At 43.9% G+C, this 25,933-nt stretch overlaps 1 protein-coding gene across 3 annotated transcripts; it reads left to right on the top strand.

The window, feature by feature from the left end:
• The first annotated feature begins 1,661 nt into the window (after nucleotides 1–1,661).
• On the top strand, nucleotides 1,662–25,510 carry prr5l (proline rich 5 like). 3 transcript variants are annotated; one of them, XM_034148084.1, is made up of 9 exons: nucleotides 1,662–1,944; nucleotides 13,471–13,595; nucleotides 17,067–17,147; nucleotides 17,226–17,274; nucleotides 19,048–19,105; nucleotides 19,442–19,533; nucleotides 19,955–20,092; nucleotides 20,291–20,384; nucleotides 24,395–25,510. In XM_034148084.1, exons 2-9 carry the CDS (start codon nucleotides 13,480–13,482, stop codon nucleotides 24,613–24,615), a joined length of 849 nt encoding a protein of 282 aa, XP_034003975.1. In that variant the 5' UTR covers nucleotides 1,662–1,944; nucleotides 13,471–13,479; the 3' UTR covers nucleotides 24,616–25,510. The 3 variants fall into 3 exon arrangements, with proteins under 3 accessions (XP_034003975.1, XP_034003974.1, XP_034003976.1); XM_034148083.1 differs by having other exon boundaries at nucleotides 13,468–13,595; XM_034148085.1 differs by lacking the exon at nucleotides 24,395–25,510 and adding an exon at nucleotides 22,726–23,237 and having other exon boundaries at nucleotides 13,468–13,595.
• The last annotated feature ends 423 nt before the right edge of the window (nucleotides 25,511–25,933 follow it).

The following is a 25,933-nucleotide window of genomic DNA, read 5'->3' as shown; positions in this document are numbered from 1 at the left end:
CAATCACCATCTGGGAGTCAAGCTGGAACCAATCACAGTCTGGGAGTCAAGCTGGAACCAATCAGCGTCTGGGAGTCAAGCTGGAACCAATCAGCGTCTTGGAGTCAAGCTGGAACCAATCAGCGTCTGGGAGTCAAGCTGGAACCAATCAGCGTCTGGGAGTCAAGCTGGAACCAATCACAGTCTGGGAGTCAAGCTGGAACCAATCAGCGTCTGGGAGTCAAGCTGGAACCAATCAGCGTCTGGGAGTCAAGCTGGAACCAATCAGCGTCTGGGAGTCAAGCTGGAACCAATCAGCGTCTGGGAGTCAAGCTGGAACCAATCAGCATCTGGGAGTCAAGCTGGAACCAATCACCATCTGGGAGTCAAGCTGGAACCAATCAGCGTCTGGGAGTCAAGCTGGAACCAATCAGCGTCTGGGAGTCAAGCTGGAACCAATCACCGTCTGGGAGTCAAGCTGGAACCAATCAGCGTCTGGGAGTCAAGCTGGAACCAATCAGCGTCTGGGAGTCAAGCTGGAACCAATCACAGTCTGGGAGTCAAGCCGGAACCAATCACAGTCTGGGAGTCAAGCTGGAACCAATCACAGTCTGGGAGTCAAGCTGGAACCAATCAGCGTCTGGGAGTCAAGCTGGAACCAATCAGCGTCTGGGAGTCAAGCTGGAACCAATCACAGTCTGGGAGTCAAGCTGGAACCAATCAGCGTCTGGGAGTCAAGCTGGAACCAATCAGCGTCTGGGAGTCAAGCTGGAACCAATCAGCGTCTGGGAGTCAAGCTGGAACCAATCACCATCTGGGAGTCAAGCTGGAACCAATCACAGTCTGGGAGTCAAGCTGGAACCAATCACAGTCTGGGAGACAAGCTGGAACCAATCAGCGTCTGGGAGTCAAGCTGGAACCAATCAGCGTCTGGGAGTCAAGCTGGAACCAATCACAGTCTGGGAGTCAAGCTGGAACCAATCACCATCTGGGAGTCAAGCTGGAACCAATCACCGTCTGGGAGTCAAGCTGGAACCAATCACAGTCTGGGAGTCAAGCTGGAACCAATCACAGTCTGGGAGTCAAGCTGGAACCAATCACAGTCTGGGAGTCAAGCTGGAACCAATCAGCGTCTGGGAGTCAAGCTGGAACCAATCAGCGTCTGGGAGTCAAGCTGGAACCAATCAGCATCTGGGAGTCAAGCTGGAACCAGAGCTGTACCGGAAGTCACAATAAAAGACCAACACGTAACTTCAGGAATTTTTTTTATTTAATTTTTGTAATTCACTAAATATGGTTTTCCCTCTGCATGGTGTACGAGTGACTGAGATATGAACATAGACATACAAATAATAAAAATAATAACAATAAGTATAGTAACAATAACAATAATAATAATAACAAAAACCATTATGATAACAAATATACAATATTTAAATAATAGTGTAAAGCTGTATGATTTATTAAGACAGTTTGTTTGACTGAAGCTATTTAGAGAAGTAGTTTAAACTACAAAAGAATAATCCCATTTAATTGTACAAATGTACAACAAAATATAATATAATATACTAAATTGCTTAAGTAGCAAACAGCTAAATAAAAAAAAGATAATGTTTAACTTTGAAAACTCAATCTGGACTTTTACTTTGAAGGATGTAACCGGAAGTGTGTGTAGGCAGCATCGGTCGCTTGTTCAGCAGCCTGTTGATCAAGCCGCGGGTTGTCTCATGAAGAGCCGGGAATGTCAGAGGAACAGTCTCTCTGTGCACAACAAACACAACCAAACAAACTGTTTACTTTTAGTGTTTATTTTTATTTGTTTCCTCTGTCTGGAAGTTGGACCGATGTGTGAGCAGAATGTTAGCCGGAGATGAGGCGCTGCAGTCGGCGTTGAGCTGCGTGTCGACCCGCTCGGTCCCCGCCGGTGCTTTATTCATCATCCAGCACTGAGGCGAATCTGCAGAAGTGAGTTCACACACACACACACACACACACACACACACACACACACACACACACACACACACACACACACACACACACACACACACACACACACACACACACACACACACACACACACACACACACACACACACACACACACACACACACACACACACACACACACACACACGAAAGCAGACGTGCACTCAGTCATTTCAAACAGTTTGTCTGGGTTTTTCTAGTTATACCAGTTCTTCTGCAGACCCTCAGGAGTAGAGACACTACATACTGATATACACCTGGAAAAGTCATGGAAATTCAAAATGCTAATTCCAGGCCCTGGAAAAGTTATGGAAAACAATATTTTTCCCAAAGTTTTGGAAAAGTCATGGAAATGTAACTAAAGTTGCATCAAATATAATTTATATTTGAGCTAATCGCCGAAATAGTAATACTATAATGATAATACATACTGTATCGTATAGTAATGAAACGTAAAAGGGCATTTAACTGTCGAGGTGTTTTGCTGGTGTGAGATTTTAGTGGCTTTAGCGTGTAGAAGCTAGTAAGCCAACTATTGGATTTGTTTTAGATAGGCACAACATGTTTCATATGCAGACCTTATTTTCCTGTTCCATGTTCAAATAAACCATTTTCAGTGATACCGCTGAGAAAGAGTCATTTTATTGGTCATGGAAAATTAGGTAAAGGTCATGGAAACGTCATTGAAAATCATTGGTGAAAAAGTGTATGAACCCTGACACACACACACACACACACACACACACACACACACACACACACACACACACACACACACACACACACACACACACACACACACACACACACGAAAGCAGACGTGCACTCAGTCATTTCAAACAGTTTGTCTGGGTTTTTCTAGTTATACCAGTTCTTCTGCAGACCCTCAGGAGTAGAGACACTACATACTGATATACACCTGAACATCAGCAGGAGAGGACTCTTTAAAGTAGAGACACTACATACTGATATACACCCGAACATCAGCAGGAGAGGACTCTTTAAAGTAGAGACACTACATACTGATATACACCTGAACATCAGCGGGAGAGGACTCTTTAAAGTAGAGACACTACATACTGATATACACCTGAACATCAGCAGGAGAGGACTCTTTAAAGTAGAGACACTACATACTGATATACACCCGAACATCAGCAGGAGAGGACTCTTTAAAGTAGAGACACCACATACTGATATACACCTGAACATCAACAGGAGAGGACTCTTTAAAGTAGAGACACTACATACTGATATACACCTGAACATCAGCAGGAGAGGACTCTTTAAAGTAGAGACACTACATACTGATATACACCTGAACATCAGCAGGAGAGGACTCTTTAAAGTAGAGACACTACATACTGATATACACCTGAACATCAGCAGGAGAGGACTCTTTAAAGTAGAGACACTACATACTGATATACACCTGAACATCAGCAGGAGAGGACTCTTTAAAGTAGAGACAGTACATACTGATATACACCTGAACATCAGCAGGAGAGGACTCTTTAAAGTAGAGACAGTACATACTGGTTGATCTGAAAAAAGGCTTGTCTGAAATGTCATTGTATATTAATTAACAGAAACGGTAGAATATGTTTGTTTTCTGCTGCTGTTCAGAGTAATGAACAAACCCCTCCCTCTCTTTCTGTTTGTAATTGCCTTAGCCTCTTTAAATACTTTCTCATGACAGGGGGCTGCTGTTTGAGGATTAGCCACATGCTAACACTTACACACAAACAGTGCACTCAGGTTCAGAGCCGCGCTTCACACTGTTTACTTTCACTTTGAATGAACAGTCTAAGTTAGATTTGGGAAAACACCTGAGGTCAGGGTTAGTCAGAAACAGCATTTAACCTCTGACCTGTTGGGAATATGTGTTTTCTGAGTGAGAGTCGAAATATCTGAGACACCAATAACATTTTGGAGCCAAGCAACATTTCTCCAGAACATCCTGTCACTTAGATGGCATTTTTCAGACGGAGAAATCAGGAAGAAATTAGTTTTAATCGAGACTCGGTTACATCACTGTGCGTCAAACTGTGTCCACATTTTACATAATATGATCGTTTTCAGGTTCCTTTAGCGTCTCTACTTTAAAGAGTCCTCTCCTGCTGATGTTCAGGTGTATATCAGTATGTAGTGTCTCTACTTTAAAGAGTCCTCTCCTGCTGATGTTCAGGTGTATATCAGTATGTAGTGTCTCTACTTTAAAGAGTCCTCTCCTGCTGATGTTCAGGTGTATATCAGTATGTAGTGTCTCTACTTTAAAGAGTCCTCTCCTGCTGATGTTCAGGTGTATATCAGTATGTAGTGTCTCTACTTTAAAGAGTCCTCTCCTGCTGATGTTCAGGTGTATATCAGTATGTAGTGTCTCTACTTTAAAGAGTCCTCTCCTGCTGATGTTCAGGTGTATATCAGTATGTAGTGTCTCTACTTTAAAGAGTCCTCTCCTGCTGATGTTCAGGTGTATATCAGTATGTAGTGTCTCTACTTTAAAGAGTCCTCTCCTGCTGATGTTCAGGTGTATATCAGTATGTAGTGTCTCTACTTTAAAGAGTCCTCTCCTGCTGATGTTCAGATGTATATCAGTATGTAGTGTCTCTACTTTAAAGAGTCCTCTCCTGCTGATGTTCAGGTGTATATCAGTATGTTGTGTGTCTACTTTAAAGAGTCCTCTCCTGCTGATGTTCAGGTGTATATCAGTACGTAGTGTCTCTACTTTAAAGAGTCCTCTCCTGCTGATGTTCAGGTGTATATCAGTATGTAGTGTCTCTACTTTAAAGAGTCCTCTCCTGCTGATGTTCAGGTGTATATCAGTATGTAGTGTCTCTACTTTAAAGAGTCCTCTCCTGCTGATGTTCAGGTGTATATCAGTATGTAGTGTCTCTACTTTAAAGAGTCCTCTCCTGCTGATGTTCAGGTGTATATCAGTATGTAGTGTCTCTACTTTAAAGAGTCCTCTCCTGCTGATGTGCATGTGTTTATCAGTATGTAGTGTCTCCACTTTAAAGAGTCCTCTCCTGCTGATGTTCAGGTGAATATCAGTATGTAGTGTCTCTACTTTAAAGAGTCCTCTCCTGCTGATGTTCAGGTGTATATCGGTATGTAGTGTCTCTACTTTAAAGAGTCCTCTCCTGCTGATGTTCAGGTGTATATCAGTATGTAGTGTCTCTACTTTAAAGTGTGTGTGTGTGTGTGTGTGTGGTGGTGTGTGTGTGTGTGTGTGTGTGTGTGGTGTGTGTGTGTGTGTGTGTGTGTGTGGTGTGTGTGTGTGTGTGTGTGTGTGTGTGTGTGTGTGTGTGTGTGTGTGTGTGGTGTGTGTGTGTGTGTGTGTGTGTGTGTGTGTGTGTGTGTGTGTGTGTGTGTGTGTGTGTGTGTGTGTACACACTGTGATGGATCGATGGAGCTATGTGCAGCTCAAGGCATATATGCTCGAACGGGAGCTGCCTGGACGCTGCAATCATGTTGCGCGCACTATCCGTGCTGAGTGTGCTGACTTTTCGTACAATGTCCCACTGTCTGGCTACCTGCATAAAGTCAAGTGCTCGGCGCAGTTGTCGGTGAAATGTCGCTCCTCTGTTTTCATTGAAACAGCTCCTTATATCCGTTAGCGCAGCTAGCTAGCACCAGATGCTAACAACAACACGTAAGGTGTGCCTCGCTCGCGCCACACATACACACACCCTCCCGATGGCCAGTCCGGGCCTGCCGGTGACCGTGGAAGTGTGGTCTGCCACAAGCGGGCGGCAGGAGCGGGGCTGTCAGCATCAGCTTGGAGATGGTATTTTAAACTCGATGCGCTCTGAAACTACGGGGCGGCCGAGGACAAAAAATACACATGCGTTAATCGCGTTAAAATAATTAGTGGCGTTATTTTTTTTTATTATTAACGCGTTAACTTGACAGCCCTAATATTTATACGTTTTCTTTTTCAAAATACCAAACAGATCATGCATTTTAGCCATGCCTCATTTCGCTCTATTTTCCTCTCCTCCACCCTGTCTTTGCATGCAGCTGACCACGCCCCCCTGCAAAGGAGGGGGCCGAGTTACGAGCGTCGTGTTACCATGCTGTTACCATGCTGTTACCATGCTGTTACCATGCCACGGCAACCTCTCATTCCCCTGATAGGTCAGCTCCTCCGTCCTGACGTCAGAGACATTTTCAAATCTGGATCAGTTTTGATCAGATCCGTTGCAGCCCCTTTTTTAGAGATTTGGGTATGGAGGAAAATAGAGAGGGTTGTGTTTTCTGACACTTGGTGAGTTCCCTGGAACACCGGGGACACATATTCATGTAGAAAAGACGTACACACGTGCATTTTGCATGATAGGTCCCCTTTCAAGAGTCCTCTCCTGCTGATGTTCAGGTGTATATCAGTATGACCTTTTTTAAGATTACTGATATTTTGACTGGAAGGCAGATGGGTTGCCATGCCGATGGTTACACACTCGGTGACGCCTGACGCCCACCTCCTCGGAGCAGGAGGGGAAACAGTTGTTTTGTGTGTATGTGTGTGTGTGTGTGTGTGTGTCGATACAACCAAATCCTGTGAATGCTACATGTGGTGAACGGTGGACACATGGTCCTGTTCCCACACACAACCTGTTGTCCCTGACACGCACACACACACACACACACACACACACACACACACACACACACACACACACACACACACACACACACACACACACACACACACACACACACACACACACACACACACACACACACACACACACACAGTGACGAGCTGCTAAAATCACTTTCTTCCTTCTCAAGCTGTGCAGGTTTTTGATTTGAATGTTCTTTTTACTGAACCATCATTAAACACCCTTCAAAATAATATTACAGAACATCATTTATAAAAATCTCAAGTACAGGATCTGAGTACTTGTCCCCTGTGTCCTCAGTGTCTCCCCCCTCCTGAGGCCTCGGATGAAACAAAGATGTGTTTGTGTTGACGCTCCGCTGTGATCAGAGGAGACGGCACAGAGAGGCTTTATTTCCCATCAGCCACCTGGGCGTCCTGCACTTAGAGCCAAAGAGTCTTTAATAATAATAATCAATGTTTATCTATTTAAACAGCACATTTAGAACCACCTCAGTCGAGCTAAGTGCTGAACAGGGAACACATGCACAATAACACAACAGGAGTAAATCAATCATTAGAAACATGATAAAAAGCACCATAACTAGAAACATATAAAAAGACATACAAATGTAAAAATGTTATGCTCAACTAGTATTAAGAGTGTTGTTTGCATAGCGCTATGTGCTGCTCAGAGTGCTCCGAGTGCTCAGAGTGCTCAGCTCTGTGAACAGCACATGTTGAATAAAGTGTCCTGTTAGAAATGTAGAGTAGGGTCTCCTGCCGGATGCTAACCTGCATCAATTAGCATCAATTGTGTTAATTGAGATTATATCTGACTCTGTGGACTAGAGTAACTTCATGGATTGGCAGATTTGGACGCTTTCAGAGTGGTTTGGGGGTTATTGAGGATGCTCAATCCATTTCTGACCTTTTTTCAGGATCAGAAATGTCCGTTTTAACCAGAACATTTCCACATCTCTTCTCTCTGTGGACTGATTCTGACCACCACGAGTAGAGTTACCCATTGGTTATACAGTAGAGAGCACAAGATGACCATCATTACCTCGACTGTGGACAATTTATCTTCAAGTAAATAAGCAGTCTGTCCATGATCCAGAGTCTCCTAAATCTTCCAAATCGACCCAAAATGTATCCAAATCAGTCCACAGAGAGAGGTGTGGCCTCTTTCTGCTTAAAACTGACATGTGATCCTGAACATGGATCCTGAATCCTCAATAACCTCCAGAACCACTCCCAAAGTGTCCAAATCGGACTTCCATTAGCATTCATCCTAATTAACGCAACTTATGCTAACTGTGCTAATGTCCCAACATGCAGGTTAGCATCCGGCAGCTTCTAGGATCTGGAGACCCTACTTAGATTTCTGTCATTCAACTTTGGGGTCTCAACATGTCCGGATCTCACTGCTAGCAAACAGACCATCAGATGAGATGAGGAGGACTTTATTGATCCCAATGTGGGAAGAGTCTGCGTGGCAGCAGCTTAGAAAGACACGGCATCTATTAGAGAAATCAAGAGACTAGAAATAAACAAATCCAAAATGTAAACATCTCAAATAGAAAAAAATAGCATTAAAAAAATGACCAGAAAACTATCGACGGTTATAGTCCCCCGTCCCACCTGAGCCCCCGTCCCCCCTGAGCCCCCGTCCCACCTGAGCCCCCGTCCCCCCTGAGCCCCCGTCCCACCTGAGCCTCCGTCCCACCTGAGCCCCCGTCCCACCTGAGCCCCCGTCCCACCTGAGCCTCCGTCCCACCTGAGCCTCCGTCCCACCTGAGCCTCCCGTCCCACCTGAGCCCCCGTCCCACCTGAGCCTCCGTCCCACCTGAGCCTCCGTCCCACCTGAGCTTCCCGTCCCACCTGAGCCTCCGTCCCACCTGAGCCTCCCGTCCCACCTGAGCCTCCCGTCCCACCTGAGCCCCCGTCCCACCTGAGCCCCCGTCCCACCTGAGCCTCCCGTCCCACCTGAGCCTCCGTCCCACCTGAGCCCCCGTCCCACCTGAGCCCCCGTCCCACCTGAGCCACCGTCCCACCTGAGGCCCCGTCCCACCTGATCCCCCGTCCCACCTGAGCTTCCCGTCCCACCTGAGCCCCCGTCCCACCTGAGCCCCCGTCCCCCCTGAGCCCCCGTCCCACCTGAGCCCCCGTCCCACCTGAGCCTCCGTCCCCCCTGAGCCCCCGTCCCCCCTGAGCCCCCATCCCACCTGAGCCCCCGTCCTCTGCAGAGAAATAGTGAGCAGACGTTAAAGTAAAGATTTATTTTGACAAAGTGTGTAAACATTGAGCTCCTCTCTGAGAGCCGGGGCGTCTCCTCGTCTGCAGCTGGGAAACGGTTCCAGACGCTTTGATCCTCTGAAGCTGAACTTTAACACCTCGTCTCCAAACCCCAGTCTCTGTCAGGGTGAATGCACCATACAGAGATCTTTCATTCTGTTTGGTCAGGGGTGTCCAAACTACGGCCCGGGGGCCAAATGCAGCCCGCGGCTCATTTTGAAACGGCCCTCAGTAAATAAAAAAAGTATAATGAAATATGGCCCACAAATAAAACGTGTGCATGTCATATCTTGTACTTCTTAGTATTTATGTGTTAATGAGCCCACTTTTCAAATGAATTCAGTTAATTAAAGTCAACAAATCTTAAAAAAAGCCCAATAACTTCATTACATAACAAGCTTGAAATAAACCTTCATATTTCCTCTTATCAGCAATCTGAAGTACAGTAGGGATGCCAGCGATTATTCGATTTTTCGAATATTCGTTACAGTCTCCATAATCGAGGCGGCGAATAATCGATTAATATTCGCCAGGGCTGTCCGATTTTCGAATTTGATCATGGTCAGTTTCTGGCATCCCTAATCTGAAGCTTCTGTTTGAAGGGATGAGCTGCTAACTAGATACATGGAGAGCTGGGATGAAGGCCGTTGTGTTGACTTTTTCTCAGAACTTGACTTTTTTTTTTTCCGAATATGCCTTTTTCTCAGAATTGGACTTTTTCTCAGAATTTGACCTTTTTTTTTTCAAAATGTTACCTTTTTCTTTTCTTTTTAAATCATTTTGTGACATTCTCACTGAAAAGACTTGCACTTATTTGCCCTAGACTTCTGCTTTCAGACGTAGTTAATTATGAAGTTATTACCCTATCCGATAATAATCCAATGCAGAGGCAATAATGTAATATAATACATTATTTGATATATATTAAATATATATATATATAGGTATATTTATATAGTCTTAAATTTACAACCGGGCCTTTGAGTGCAACCATAATTCTGATGTGGCCCACGATGAAATTGAGTTTGACACCCCTGAGCTAGGGTCTCTGCAAACAAATAACACCTACTTTGCATTTAATCAAGTTTAATTGTTGTCTACTTTATCAATATTCATACATGTCTAGATAATAAAACGGTCATTTTAACTTCTGTGGAATATATATGTGCAATACCTTTTATAAGAAAGTCTATCCGAATGCTTCCTGACTTTACCTGAAGGTGTCATTTCAAATATACGTATATAAATTACACATAAGGCAAAGAAAATGTGGTTATATTGACCTTTTTTTGGCCATTAAAAGGTCATAATTATAATACTTTCTCATAAAACACATTTTAAATTAAACTACAGCTTCTTTTAGGAGAAGTCCGGTACCAGCAGGACTTTCTTTTTTTAATCCAACACTTATGAATTTCCAAATGTCCAAAACATCGCTCACAGATGTTCTGCTGTTAGCTTACTATGTTGACAATAGTTTAAAAATGTCGTGGCCGATTTGGACAGTTTAGGAGTGTTTTTGGGGGTCTTTGAGAGTCTATTTCCCACATTTTCAGGGTCATAAATGTGAGTTTTAACCAGAAAGTGGCCACATCTGTTCTCTCTGTGGACTGATTTGAACTACCATGAGCAGAGAGCATTGGATATAGAGAGCACAAGATGAACAGTATGATCTCTACTGCTTCTTCAAATAAAGAAACTATCTGTGTAACCAAATGTCCAAAACAACCCTCACTGTCATAGTGAATGTTTTTCTGGTGCAGATAAAACCCCCCTATTTGCATACCGCCTGTGTTTCCCCCTGCTGCGCTCACGCTTCCTCGTTGGGTGTAATGTCAGTTCAGAATGATAAAAGGATGCAAAACCTAACATGTGTAAAAGAGTTTCCTCTACGTTCAGCATGCAGTCTTTCCATTTCCTGCCATCACAGCCACCGCAGACCTCTGAATCCAGCAAGACCTGTATTTCCTGTTTTCTTACACACACATAGAAAAACACAGAAGAAGAAGAAGAAGTGACTGAAAGTTTCCCACGCTGACTAAATCAAATCCGCGGTTGTGTTGTTTCTGGAGACGCTAAATATACATTACAGACGGTAAATGGACTGCAGCTTGAAGGCTTTTTTTCCGTGCACAGAAATGCATCTTTGAGCTTTCTGTGGTTGGTGCAAAGCGAGGCAGAGTGAGACCTCTCGGGTCACAGGAAGCTGCGGTTTGCAGGAAGCCCTTGCTCTGTGTTTCTCACAGAGTCGCTGCTGACAACATGAAGTCAAACCTGCATCCAACGTGTCAAAAGACGACTACGAGATGCGTCGGATTGTCATTATCCTAAATGTCTCAGAGATATGTGTCTGTGCTGCGAGGGGTGCCAAATGAATACTAGAAGCATTATGATTCACCCTCTGAAGGACCACGAATATAAATACCACATATAGCACCATTTAGTGAGAGCATTTGGGGGAACTCTACTTTAGAGGAGGGGTGTCCAAACTACGGCCCTGGGGCCAAATGCAGCCCGCGGCTCATTTTGAAACGGCCCTCAGTAAATTAAAAAAGTATAATGAAATATGGCCCACAAATAAAACGTGTGCATGTCATATCTTGTACTTCTTAGTATTTATGTGTTAATGAGCCCACTTTTCAAATGAATTCAGTCAATTAAAGTCAACAAATCTTAAAAAAAAGCCCAATAACTTCATTACATAACAAGCTTGAAATAAACCTTCATATTTCCTCTTATCAGCAATCTGAAGCTTCTGTTTGAAGGGATGAGCTGCTAACTCGACCAATGGAGAGCTGGGATGAAGGCCGTTGTTTCTCAAAGCAATTTTCAAGTATCAGGAATAATTGACTTACATTTGATTGATTTTGCTAACTTATAACTCACTTTATGAGGCAACACACCTCTAGCGAGCGCCCCAGACCTTCCTATATTTCCCTGTATGTGGCCCTCGGTGAAAAAAGTTTGGACCCCCCCTGCTTTCGGGGGGTCCGGGGCACGAAACTTGTTCCCAAACCGCTGCTCTCTGTAAGCAAAATAAGAACTTTTTGCCCCTGAAAAATGTTTAAGAATGTCCTTGTAAACTTTATAAAAACACTTTGACTTTGAGTTTTGATGACTCTTTAGGAAAGTCACGGGAGAGGAGATGGGCTCCATGTTTCAGGCAATAAGGAATATGGGAGGATGAAAATCATGATGTAAAACATGCTATAAAACTTGATGTAAACGTAATTCACGCTTTCACACCAAGTACTGAGCCGGTACTTACGGCCCGTCCACACAGCAGCGTTAAAAAATCTTGGAACGCTTCTGCCCATTCACTTTGAATGGGGTGACGTCACTTTGCCTCACTTTTCGCCGAACTGCATTGTGGGAAGCAGAGCGAAGATTTCCAGGATTTTCAGGATTCAAAAGTTGAGCAATGTTCAACTTTTGAGGCTGAGGTGGAAGCGTCAGCCAATCAAATCCTGTGTATGCAAATCTGACAGTTCAAGCGCTAGCCAATCAAACGGCGTGTATGCTGGGAGAGACATACCGCAGGTCATTTCCTCATATTCCAAAACATGGAGGAGAAATGAGCGGTAGGGAATCACCCGGTGCTTTATGACCAGTCCCTATTTACCTACCGGGATACAAACCGGAGGAGCCAGGCATGGAGGGAGGTGGCAGAGACAGTGGTAGCTTTTCTCCTGTTTGGGGAGTTTATATCCAGTTTACTTCGGGCTTTTTTGCTTCGTATGTCGGGGGCGGGAGATTCATGTGATTGGTTGTTGGTGCCTTGCTCCCAAAAAATCCTCAAGCTTCAGATACGCCCACCTCCAAGATTTTTTTAACGCTGCTGTGTGGACGGGCCGTTAGTCCCCGGTACTTGTTCCCCCCGAACGCTTTAGTCCCTGGAACTGTCCTGGTAGATCGCGTTCACACCGGAATAAGTCCCTGGGGGAGGATTACGCAAATGAGCCGCTGACGTCACTTCTTCTTCTTCTGCTTTGGGTTTACTGGCAGGCCGCAAACAACTTCACGGCGTATACTGCCACCCGGAGTCCCCGGCCGGAAGTCCCCGGAGTTGGGGACTGGCTTCAGTAGAAGCTGCTGGGTCGCGTCTTCCGAGTAAATCGCCAGAAGCGCCGACACCTCCTCATCTCCAACGCTCCCATGTTTTCTACTGTGTTGCCATAAGTTAGTCTCTCAGCGTTGGTGCCCTGGGCGAATCTAGCAGGGACTATCTGGGGGCGAAAGGTTCGCGTGAACTAGTGACTAGTTCCAGATATTTTTGGTGTGAAACCAAATCTCCCCCCTATCGGCCTAGTTCGGGGGGAAAAGTACTCCGGTGTGAAAGCGGAGTACTTTTTGCAGTAAAACATGCAAACATGGTCTAAAACTTGATCTAAACACGATATCAGGAATGAAGTAAAAAACGACGTTCAACAAATAAAACCTGATGTAAACATGACGTAGAACATAATGTAAACATGACGTAGAACATGCTAACATGCTAACGTTCTGTAAATCTACAGTTGAATTAGCTGTTTCTATAAATGTCTTAGTACGCTGATGACGATGCTGTTTATCTAACTGTTTGTCCCCCCTCCCCTCAGCAGCCAAGGTGCATGATGGGATCTTTCCGGCGCCCTCGGCCTCGCTTCATGAGTTCTCCGGTTCTCTCTGACCTGGCCCGGTTCCACGCCAGCTCCCCGTCGCTCTCCAACACCAGAGTGTGGAACAGGTGATTTAAACATTTAATATGTTTACTCAGTGTCTCTCCTATCCTTATTGATGTACTACATTTCCCAGAATGCATTGTGACGACCCTTAGCTGACCTCTTACACAGCAAGTAATGAAACACACACTTTCAGACACATTTAAAAAAGGTTTGAAATACAGGAAGTTGTGAATTAAATTGTTTCAAAAGGTCATCAAAGTAAATATAACGTGCTTAGCTGAGGAAATGATTTGGGCATTTTGATTGAAATGTATAAAGGACTCTTTAAAGTAGAGACACTACGTACGGATATACACCTGAACATCAGCAGGAGAGGACTCTTTAAAGTAGAGACACTACGTACGGATATACACCTGAACATCAGCAGGAGAGGACTCTTTAAAGTAGAGACACTACATACTGATATACACCTGAACATCAGCAGGAGAGGACTCTTTAAAGTAGAGACACTACATACTGATATACACCTGAACATCAGCAGGAGAGGACTCTTTAAAGTAGAGACACTACACACTGATATACACCTGAACATCAGCAGGAGAGGACTCTTTAAAGTAGAGACACTACATACTGATATACACCTGAACATCAGCAGGAGAGGACTCTTTAAAGTAGAGGCACTACATACTGATATACACCTGAACATCAGCAGGAGAGGACTCTTTAAAGTAGAGACACTACATACTGATATACACCTGAACATCAGCAGTAGAGGACTCTTTAAAGTAGAGACACTACATACTGACATACACCTGAACGTACGTGTGTGTGTGTGTGTGTGTGTGTGTGTGTGTGTGTGTGTGTGTGTGTGTGTGTGTGTGTGTGTGTGTGTGTGTGTGTGTGTGTGTGTGTGTGTGTGTGTGTGTGTGTGTGTGTGTGTGTGTGTGTGTGTGTGTGTGTGTGTGTGTGTGTGTGTGTGTGTGTGTGTGTGTGTGTGTGTGTGTGTGTGTGTGTGTGTGTGTGTGTGTGTGTGTGTGTGTGTGTGTGTGTGTGTGTGTGTGTGTGTTATGGGTCTAAACATGAGCTTTAAAGTGCTGTGTGCTGTTTTCCACAACAGGTTTTGTCAGATTTGTTTTATTTTCTGTAATAATATTACAGAAAAGGAGGGATGTAAATACTGTGTGTCATTGGCTCAGATTGATCACTGTAAGAGAATATATATATATATTTTTATTTATTTATCTTCATAATACAACAACATTTTCTTGACTTAATGCAGTCCTATGTGTGCAATAAAATCAAAATATTTAATTATAAGAAATTCAAATAGACTCTCAGTTTTTAAATATCTGTAATTGATAACGTGAGCGCTGGTCGAGGCTTGAAAGCTGGAAGAAAGGCTGTAAAACTCTCCGGAAGCTTCCTGTCGTCGCAGGATGTTTAGTAGGAAGTGGAGGTGGCAGCCAGGGCCACTTCCTGTCAACCAGCTGTGACACACACACACACACACACACACACACACACACACACACACACACACACACACACACACACACACACACACACACACACACACACACACACATAAAGGGGCTGTCTGTTGCTCTTCTTTTATTTTGAAGGAGTGGTAGAGAAAGTCTGAACACATCCTGTGTGTGCATGTGTGTGTCACTTAGGGCTCTTTACGGTCAGATTTGTAACTGGATTTGATATCATGAAGACATCGAGACAACGCTCACTAACTCTGCTACAGTAATCATGTGAAAAGAGTGAATATTATGGGATTTATAGTATAGCAGCTTTAATGTATTTTTCAGGAGATTTTAAAGACACTCTAAGTGATGATGTCATCACTCTGAACATTCCGTCACATACACACCCATTAGAAAATCTGAAAAGTTCACTAAACTTTAAACAGTGATTTTAGGAAAACAGTTCCATCTATTAAAAAAAGCTTTCAGTCCAACGAAGTAGAGAGTCTGGAGAGCTGTTTAAACTTTGAATCTTGTTCCTCTGATAAAGTATGGCGAAGCAGTAAGACCTCAAAGTTGGGTGATTTTGAGCTCAGGTCGACTTCCCATTCATTCCTATGGAGAAAAAGTTAGCAATTTCTTTGCGATTTGCACCAAAAAACGTCTTGTTGAATATCTTAGAAACGTTATAGCTATTTAATGGCATTTTATACTTTTTACTGAACTACATTCATCTGACAGCTTTTGTTTCCTTACAAAATTAAATATGTTCCCACAATATGTTGAAAAAGTTATCAATTTTGATGCTTTGTTATAAAATAATGAATACGCAGTAGAGCTAGTTACGTTAGCTGCTATTCGTTAGCATCCGTGGTGTGGTGTGCTGAAGATCGGAAGGTTGTGAGTTCAAATCCCGCCAGGAACACCACCACTAGTGCGCCCTTAGTTACTCCAGGGAGAATGTCCCTGTAATTGGTCATTGTAAGTCGCTTTGGATAAAAGCGTCAGCTAAAAAAAAAAAGCGTGACCACATCACCTCAATTCTGGCCTCACTGCACTGGCTTCCAGTTCGGTTCAGAATTGATTTTAAACTCCTTTTATTTGTTTTTAAAGCCCTAAATGGGCTGGCTCCGGCCTATATAGCTGAACTCCTCCAGCGCTACACCCCAGCCAGAGCTTTAAGGTCTGCTGACCAGCTGCTGCTGATAGTGCCCAAGACCAGGCTCAAAACCTGAGGGCACCGAGCCTTCGCAGCAGCTGGCCCTAGGCTCTGGAACACTCTGCTCCTCCATGTGAGGTCGGCCCAGACCCTAGGGGGTTTTTAAATCTACACTAAAAACACACTTCTTCTCCCTGGCCTTCTAGTCAGAGCGGAGCACGACTCCTGACTTTTCCCTGTGTGGTTTTTTATTTTTTATATATCTGTTGTAATTTATTGTCTTTTATTGTGATTGTAGTAATGTGTTTTTATGATTGTAGTATTTATTACATGTACAGCACTTTGGCCGGACCAAAAATTGCTTTTAAATGTGCTTTATAAATAAACTTTGATTTGATTTGACTTACTGAAATCTAATGTAAAAAATGTAATCCGGGTCCTTGGAGCTGCACTATGATGCGTTCAAGCTCCATTCAGTAAACAGCAGCGTTAGGCAAATGTCAATTATATTCCATCATGATGTGTTCAGTATAAACTTGTGAAAGGAGAGTTTTTAAGTACACAAGATGTATTGTTGTATGTATTTTTGAACCGTGGAAGTGTGGAATATTACTGGTATTTAATCGGCTACAAATGTTATATGTCTAAACTTCAACGTGTGTGTGTGTGTGTGTGTGTGTGTGTGTGTGTGTGTGTGTGTGTGTGTGTGTGTGTGTGTGTGTGTGTGTGTGTGTGTGTGTGTGTGTGTGTGTGTGTGTGTGTGTGTGTGTGTGTGTGTGTGTGTGTGTGTGTGTGTGTGTGTGTGTGTGTGTGTGTGTGTGTGTGTGTGTGTGTGTGTGTGTGTGTGTGTGTGTGTGTGTGTGTGTGTGTGTGTGTGTGTGTGTGTGTGTGTGTGTCCTCAGCGTGCAGTCAGCAGTGATGCAGGTGTTTCAGGGTTCGGCGCTGCAGCCTAACGAGCTGTTCACGCTTAACGAGAGCATCAGGTGACCAAAACAACTTCTTCTTCTTCTCCTTTCTCAGCGTTGAATCACAGATTTATAAAACCTCTCCTCTGTTTTCAGATGGCTCCTCAAAACAGAGATGGGCTCCTTCATCACCGACTACTTTCAGGTATTCCTCTTTTTTATATTTCCTGTTTTTATGTAATAAAACCCGACAGTGTTTCCAACAATCAGAGGAAACTCAAGCTTCCTGTTTCTGTCAATTGTATATAATTCACTTACTGTCTGGAAGTGTAGGGGTCGACCTTTAAAGAGGCCCTATACACAGGGAATGTAACCTCTGCAGACCATTTACATGCACACAAACCTATGTGACACACTACAGGAGAGGGAACACCACGGAAAACACAATAGGGCCTCTTTAAGACATTTTGGGGAATTAAAGTCAGTTAGCATAGCTTAGCATAAAGACTGGAAACAGAGGGAAACTGTTAGCATGGCTCTGGAAAACAGCTGCTCTGAATCTCACTGATAAACAGGTTGTTAAATCTGTGGGACTATTTCTGTCCTCCTGGATTTCATCGATTTGAACACTTTGTGCGATGTTTGGTCACAGGGCAGTGGTGTGTGTGTGTGTGTGTGTGTGTGTGTGTGTGTGTGTGTGTGTGTGTGTGTGTGTGTGTGTGTGTGTGTGTGTGTGTGTGTGTGTGTGTGTGTGTGTGTGTGTGTGTGTGTGTGTGTGTGTGTGTGTGTGTGTGTGTGTGTGTGTGTCACAACGTGAAACTGTAAATCACACACTTCTAAAAGTAGAGACACTACATACTGATATACACCTGAACATCAGCAGGAGAGGACTCTTTAAAGTAGAGACACTACATACTGATATACACCTGAACATCAGCAGGAGAGGACTCTTTAAAGTAGAGACACTACATACTGATATACACCTGAACATCAGCAGGAGAGGACTCTTTAAAGTAGAGACACTGCATACTGATATACACCTGAACATCAGCAGGAGAGGACTCTTTAAAGTAGAGACACTACATACTGATATACACCTGAACATCAGCAGGAGAGGACTCTTTAAAGTAGAGACACTACACACTGATATACACCTGAACATCAGCAGGAGAGGACTCTTTAAAGTAGAGACACTACATACTGATATACACCTGAACATCAGCAGGAGAGGACTCTTTAAAGTAGAGACACTACATACTGATATACACCTGAACATCAGCAGGAGAGGACTCTTTAAAGTAGAGACACTACATACTGATATACACCTGAACATCAGCAGGAGAGGACTCTTTAAAGTAGAGACACTACATACTGATATACACCTGAACATCAGCAGGAGAGGACTCTTTAAAGTAGAGACACTACATACTGATATACACCTGAACATCAGCAGGAGAGGACTCTTTAAAGTAGAGACACTGCATACTGATATACACCTGAACATCAGCAGGAGAGGACTCTTTAAAGTAGAGACACTACATACTGATATACACCTGAACATCAGCAGGAGAGGACTCTTTAAAGTAGAGACACTACACACTGATATACACCTGAACATCAGCAGGAGAGGACTCTTTAAAGTAGAGACACTACATACTGATATACACCTGAACATCAGCAGGAGAGGACTCTTTAAAGTAGAGACACTACATACTGATATACACCTGAACATCAGCAGGAGAGGACTCTTTAAAGTAGAGACACTACATACTGATATACACCTGAACATCAGCAGGAGAGGACTCTTTAAAGTAGAGACACTACATACTGATATACACCTGAACATCAGCAGGAGAGGACTCTTTAAAGTAGAGACACTACATACTGATATACACCTGAACATCAGCAGGAGAGGACTCTTTAAAGTAGAGACACTACATACTGATATATTAAATAGAAAATGTCTCTCTTGTTTCAGAACCAGCTTCTGACTCGAGGTCTTTCTGAAGTTCTGGATCAGGTCCAGCTTCACTCAGGTGAGACTGGATATGTTTTCTTAGCCTTTTATTCAGAAATTGTCATATCACAATTATCCTGACTGACCAATAAGAATCATTCAATATATTATTCTGTCATCAAAATATACTTTAAATTAAATAAGTTGCATTTTCTATCATGTACTTTTATTTTATTTTTCTCAAAATATTAACACTTTTTCTCCAAGTATTAAAAGATGAATAGAGATGTTTGCTTCCTGTAATGAGGTTCAGTGTATAATGTAGTAACAGAAACATTAACAAGGTCATTTCGGGGTGGCGGAGGTGTTTGTGGTGTGTTTCCATGGTAACCAGCGTGTGTGTTACCCTCGTTAGGTGACGAGCAGCTGGTCGTCCTCGGCAACGTCTGGGATCGATTCTTCACGGAAATCCTGCCGACCCTGCAGGCCATCTTCTACCCTGTACAGGTACACACACACACACACACACACACACACACACACACACACACACACACACATAATTTTCCTTGAAATGTCTGCGCTTCTTTCACTCCAAACATGTGTGTGTTTCTTAAAGGTATTACGGTCTTTACATAATCTGTGGAGGGTCAGTGGATTAACCTGCTGAGCTCTGAGGGAAAACACAGCAGAGGTGTATCTTACTGTGTGTGTGTGTGTGTGTGTGTGTGTGTGTGTGTGTGTGTGTGTGTGTGTGTGTGTGTGTGTGTGTGTGTGTGTGTGTGTGTGTGTGTGTGTGTGTGTGTGTGTGTGTGTGTGTGTGTGTGTGTGTGTGTGTGTGTGTGTGTGTGTGTGTGTGTGTGTGTGTGTGTGTGTGTGTGTGTGTGTGTGTGTGTGTGTGTGTGTGTGTGTGTGTGTGTGTGTGTAGGGTCAGGAGTTGTCAGTGAGGGAGATTTCTCTCCTGGCGTTCAGAGACCTCGTGCTGCTGAAGCTCCACCTGCAGGACGATCTGAGAACTGCAGCCTTCATACCTGCAGCCGTAAAACAGATGCTGCTGGTGCTGCAGGTACACACACACACTCACTCACTCACTCTCACACACTCACTCACTCACTCACTCACTCACTCAGTCACTATATAGTCAAATGTTACAACTTTTTTCTCAAAATGTTTATGATTTGTATTTCCTGCGAATAATGTGCCTTTTTTCTTTAAATCTTACAACGTATTATTGTAAATACTCAGCCTTCCTCTCTCCCTTCAGGGCGTCCACGATGCTCCCAGCCTGGAGTTCTGCCAGCTGGAGCGTCTGGTGGAGGTCGTCGTGACGCCGTTCATCAGAGACGCCCTGCTGACAGGTGAGAACTGCAGGGACTACTACCTGTATCATGTAGGGGTGTGTGTGTTGTGTGTGTGTGTGAGGGGCCGTACAGGCCGTGACTCATACTGGTCCTCTCACACACGTACATTCTCCCTTTACATTCATACATTTTCACTCTTTTACACGTATATATTTACACTCACACACTCATACATTCTGCTCTCATATCATCATATTTCAATGCACACATTCATACATTGTCACTCACACATTTATACATTTTGCTCTCATGCACATTCATTCAATGTTTAAATGTAATATTATAAATAATATATGTATGCAAGAGAAGAATGTATGTATGTATGTATGAAGACAATATTTGTATGCAAGAGAAGTATACATGTATGTGTGAGAGAAAGTATAGTGGAAACGGAAGGCAGGTCATTATCGCGCTGTGATTGGCTCAGAAGGTCGAGCGGGGCGGGCTCATGTTCAGAACTTCTGATTCAAATCAACATGATGGAGGGAGATGAATCCCAGGGCGAGGGGGGGGGGGTGCGAATCTCGCGGAAGTGATTTCAAAACAAAAGCACTCGTTTGCTTGGAACGTTGATAATATTATAAACGAGGGGAAACGAGGTGAATTTAGCGATCACAACGAAAACGGCCAAGACACACATTGAGCCCAGAAAATGAATGTTATTAAAGACTGTAATGTAAATATAATAAGTCTGTGTCTAAAATGGACAACATTGTTAGGAGATGTAAACTATACAGCGATACTGCACTGCTGTGTGTGTGTGTGTGTGTGTGTGTGTGTGTGTGTGTGTGTGTGTGGTGTGTGTGTGTGTGTGTGTGTGTGTGTGTGTGTGTGTGTGTGTGTGTGTGTGTGTGTGTGTGTGTGTGTGTGTGTGTGTGTGTGTGTGTGTGTGTGTGTGTGTGTGTGTGTGTGTGTGTGTGTGTGTGTTCCTGCTGTGTGTGTGTTCCTGGTGTGTGTGTGTGTGTGTGTGTGTGTGTTCCTGCTGTGTGTGTGTGTGTTCCTGGTGTGTGTGTGTGTGTGTGTGTGTGTGTTCCTGCTGTGTGTGTGTGTGTGTTCCTGGTGTGTGTGTGTGTGTGTTCCTGCTGTGTGTGTGTGTGTGTGTGTGTGTGTGTGTGTGTGTGTGTGTGTGTGTGTGTGTGTGTGTGTGTGTGTGTGTGTGTGTGTGTGTGTGTGGTGTGTGTGTGTGTGTGTGTGTGGTGTGTGTGTGTGTGTGTGTGTGTGTGTGTGTGTGGTGTGTGTGTGTGTGTGTGTGTGTGTGTGTGTGTGTGTGTGTGTGTGTGTGTGTGTGTGTGTGTGTGTGTGTGTGTGTCTGTCCTGGTTAATTCAAAGCATCTGACAGAAACTTGTTAGTAGATTAAGCAGCTCAGCTTCTGAGAGGATTTAATGACCTCTGAGGAGAAACACTCTGACTTCATTCAACTGCCACACACACACACACACACACACACACACACACACACACACACACACACACACACACTGTACTCACAGCTACTCGTCATCTAGAAGTCAACACAGCACAAATTCCTGCCTTCAAAATAAAACCCAATGTGAAATCACTGCAAGTAAAAAATACTATTAATGAAAAAGTATGAATATAAATATTGAGTAAAGAAACACCTTTATTTACAAGAACTTTATTTGATTCTTTATTAATACGACACGCAGTCAGAATGATATCTGTATTTCTTTGGTGAGGGTGTGTTCTCTCAGATGAACAGGAAACTGGGACTAATCAATACAGATAAAGGATTCTTAAATATCGCATGAGTTAGAACAATATGTCACATTACGGGATGTTTGTGTGTTTCCTTCACTCTGACCACGTCTCAGGCTGAGAGGAGATTACTGAGTTAATCTGAGACCAAAGCATCAGGAGGCCACTTCAAGAACACACACACACACACTTCAAGAACACACACACACACTTCAAGAACACACACACACACTTCAAGAACACACACACAGCAGCAACACACACACAGCAGGAACACACACGCACACAGGAGCACACACACACACACACACACACACACACACACACACACACACACACACACACACACACACACACACACACACAGCAGGAACACACAGACACACAACATTTAATTAACTTAATTAAAACAAAAATAAACCTGTTTAACGAGTTTGAGGCGTTCCCTTCCTGTTCTATTGGACTCCTTTGTTTACTTCCGGAACATAGTGACATCACTATGGAACGCTCCTATTGGCTAGCGCTCCGACACATTGCTAACCAATCGGAGCAGACTGGGCTCTGGTAGAGTAGCTTAAAGGAAACAGTAGATCTCACTTATGTTCCTCTGCCTCCTCCTAGTGCTACAAGTACAGCAGTGCAGGGATGTCGTGTTTCTCTGCTGGTCCCTGAAGGCAGCATCTCCCCGGTCCAATGGGATTCCTCCCTGTGATTTGTGATTATTGCAGTCGGCTCCCAGCTGGAGATCAAGAAACACGAACATTTTTGAGAAAAGCCTAAATATTCTCCAGGACTATAAAGTCAACAATTTGCACAAAAACTGAATATCCAAAATAAATGGATAACATTTAAAATACAATTTGAAGATTATAAACGTCAACAATTGGACGAAAAGAAATACAGAAAATACATGTTTTTAATATTTGTCAGTGTTTTTAAAGTAATGAATTTGAAACAGCCAGAATTTATCTGAGATTGTTGTAAAAAATGCAACAAACTTTTCTTTTGAGAGAATAAATAGGATGTTTCATTTCCTAAATCCTCTCTTTTTAAATCTGACCCCTGTCTCCTGTCTCCTGTTTCCTGTTTCCTGTCTCCTGCTTCCTGTCTCCTGTCACCTGTCTCCTGTCTCCTGTCTCCTGTTTCCTGTCTCCTGTTTCCTGTCTCCTGTTTCCTGTCTTCTGTTTCCTGTCTCCTGTTTCCTGCTTCCTGTTTCCTGTCTCCTGTTTCCTGTCTCCTGTCTCCTGTCTCCTGTTTCCTGTTTCCTGTTTCCTGTCTCCTGTCTCCTGTCTCCAATCTCCAGTCTCCTGTCTCCTGTCTCCTGTCTCCTGTCTCCTGTTTCCTGTCTCCTGTCTCCTGTTTCCTGTCTCCTGCTTCCTGTCTCCTGTTTCCTGTCTCCTGTCTCCTGTCTCCTGTCTCCAGTCTCCAGTCTCCAGTCTCCAGTCTCCAGTCTCCAGTCTCCAGTCTCCAGTCTCCTGTCTCCTGTCTCCTGTTTCCTGTTTCCTGCTTCCTGTCTCCTGTTTCCTGACACCTGTGTTCTGTCTCCTGTTTCCTGTCTCCTGTCTTCTGTCTCCTGTCTCCTGTCTCCTGTCTCCTGTCTCCTGTCTCCTGTTTCCTGACCCCTGTCTCCTGTCTCCTGTCTCCTGTTTCCTGCTTCCTGTCTCCTGTTTCCTGACACCTGTGTTCTGTCTCCTGTTTCCTGTCTCCTGTCTTCTGTCTCCTGTCTCCTGTCTCCTGTCTTCTGTCTCCTGTTTCCTGCTTCCTGTCTCCTGTCTCCTGACCCCTGTCTCCTGTCTCCTGTTTCCTGTCTCCTGTCTTCTGTTTCCTGTTTCCTGTTTCCTGTTTCCTGTCTCCTGTCTCCTGTCTCCTGTTTCCTGTTTCCTGCAGACCCCTTTAATATTTCTGGAGATTATGCAATTTGCAAAAACGTCAAAAAGAGAATACATTTGATTTTTCTTGTTTTTTTTACGCCTTTATTTTCCAACAAGAAAAATCTTAATTTATTCTCTGGAAATAAAAAAAGTTTGTGTGTTTTTTACTTTAACCTCAGAGAGTTTCTGGGTGCTGCAAATTCATGACTTTAAAAAACACTACATTTTTTCCTAAATTTAAGACATTTATTTTGAAAATTATGTTTTTTTTCATCCATTTTTTTGTCGTTTAAATCTGACCCCTGTCTCCTGTCTTCTCTCTCCTGTCTCCTCTCTCCTGTCTCCTCTCTCCTGTGTCCTCTCTCCTGTGTCCTCTCTCCTGTCTCCTCTCTCCTGACTCCTCTCTCCTGTCTCCTCAGACCCCCAGCGCTCCCCAGAGGTGCGGGTGCCCACCCCCGGCGACGCGCTGTCTCTCGGCCCCCTGGTGGAGACGGAGGGCGAGGCGTACCTGGAGAAGACGGGCGGCGTGCGGCGCCATACGGTCGCCAACGTGCACTGTGACGAGGGGGGCGTGGCCTTCATGCTGGGGGCGGGGCCTATGGCTCCCAGGGGGGGGCGCACCGGGGTCACCTGCAGATAGACACTGGATGCAGAGCGGGAAACTGCAGGGACAGGAAGTGACATCACGGGATGGAAAGCACGAGGAGAAGGATCCACGGAAGATCAGGAAACAACGGTTTTCTCTGAAAATTCCACGAAGAGACACGAATTCTCTGACGATACAAACGACTGACTGAACATCAGCGAGCAGATAGACACTCACTGCAATGAGCATGACTGAACATATACAAAACACATTCATAAAATAGACATATGATAATATATATATATAAATATAAATAAGCATAATATATCTGAAGAAATACAGAAAGGACAACAAAAAGACACAAAATGCCAGAAAATAGACAACGACAACAACAACAACAACAACCCTGTGTGACTTCAATAAGACATTTAAATAGATGGAAAACGACTTCAAGGAGACTAAAAAGTGACAGAGAATTCAGACAGGATGAAACAGGACAACAGGAAATCAAAGGATGGGACAGGAAGGAGGAGAAAGTGACAAGTCGACAGGAAAACAGACACAAAATGAATGAAAAGAGACTAAAAACCTGAACATAGTGACGACAAACGACCCAAAAGACAACAAAATCACTAAAAATAGACTTAAACTGACAAAAATTGACCATAATATACACATAGCGACTAGAAAGGACCCCAAAAAGACACAAAATGCCAGAGAATAGACAACGACAACAACAACAACAACAACCCTGTATGACTTCAATAAGACGCAATAGGACATTAAAGTAGACGACTTCAAGGAGACAGAAAATAACCATTAAAGACTAAAAAGAGACAGAAAATTCAGACAGGAAGTGAAAGGACGGGACAGGAAGTGGGGTCTCGATGTAAATACGTTTCTCTTTTAGCATTCTTAATGATTAATAAAGAATATTAAATTAAAAAAAGCTGTGTTTGTTAATCTGTCTGAAACCAGCAGTCTGCTCTGATTGGTCAGCTGGTCATTGGTCTGTTGTGATTAGTCGACGGGCTGCTTAGAGATGTCCCGCCTCCTTAGCCTATATCACGAACAATGTGTTGCCAGCGCTAGCCAATAGGAGAGCAGGGAGTCAAGTTTGAGTGCAGAGGGGATGAATGATTTTGAGAAGTCCTTTGATCAGGTAGAGCATATCTTCGCCCTGATGGCGACAGACGAGATTCATGTGAAGAACAGGACCTGGAGAGTTCAGGATGCTCTCTGCTTTCCACAGACTGCTGGTTACAGAAGGAGTCTCTCTGTTTCACGCCCATGACCTCAGAGCAGGTTGTTCAGGCTGTTCAGGCTGCTCCTGGCTTTCAGTGTGAGGCTGTGGAGCCAGCTGATACAAGAA

Source organism: Trematomus bernacchii, unplaced genomic scaffold, assembly GCF_902827165.1.
Source record: "Trematomus bernacchii unplaced genomic scaffold, fTreBer1.1, whole genome shotgun sequence".
Classification (NCBI taxonomy): Eukaryota; Metazoa; Chordata; class Actinopteri; order Perciformes; family Nototheniidae; genus Trematomus; species Trematomus bernacchii.
Note: the sequence above shows the minus strand (reverse complement) of the source record. Positions and strands in the feature narration are given on the sequence as shown.

What these genes read in the sequence shown, in the direction of transcription:
- prr5l (XM_034148084.1), top strand. Translation starts at nt 13,480, where the DNA reads ATGATGGGATCTTTCCGGCGCCCTCGGCCTCGCTTCATGAGTTCTCCG. An exon ending in AACACCAGAGTGTGGAACAG is followed by an intron (nt 13,596 to 17,066) that starts GTGATTTAAACA and finishes GTGTGTCCTCAG; the next exon opens with CGTGCAGTCAGCAGTGATGC. An exon ending in ACGCTTAACGAGAGCATCAG is followed by an intron (nt 17,148 to 17,225) that starts GTGACCAAAACA and finishes CTCTGTTTTCAG; the next exon opens with ATGGCTCCTCAAAACAGAGA.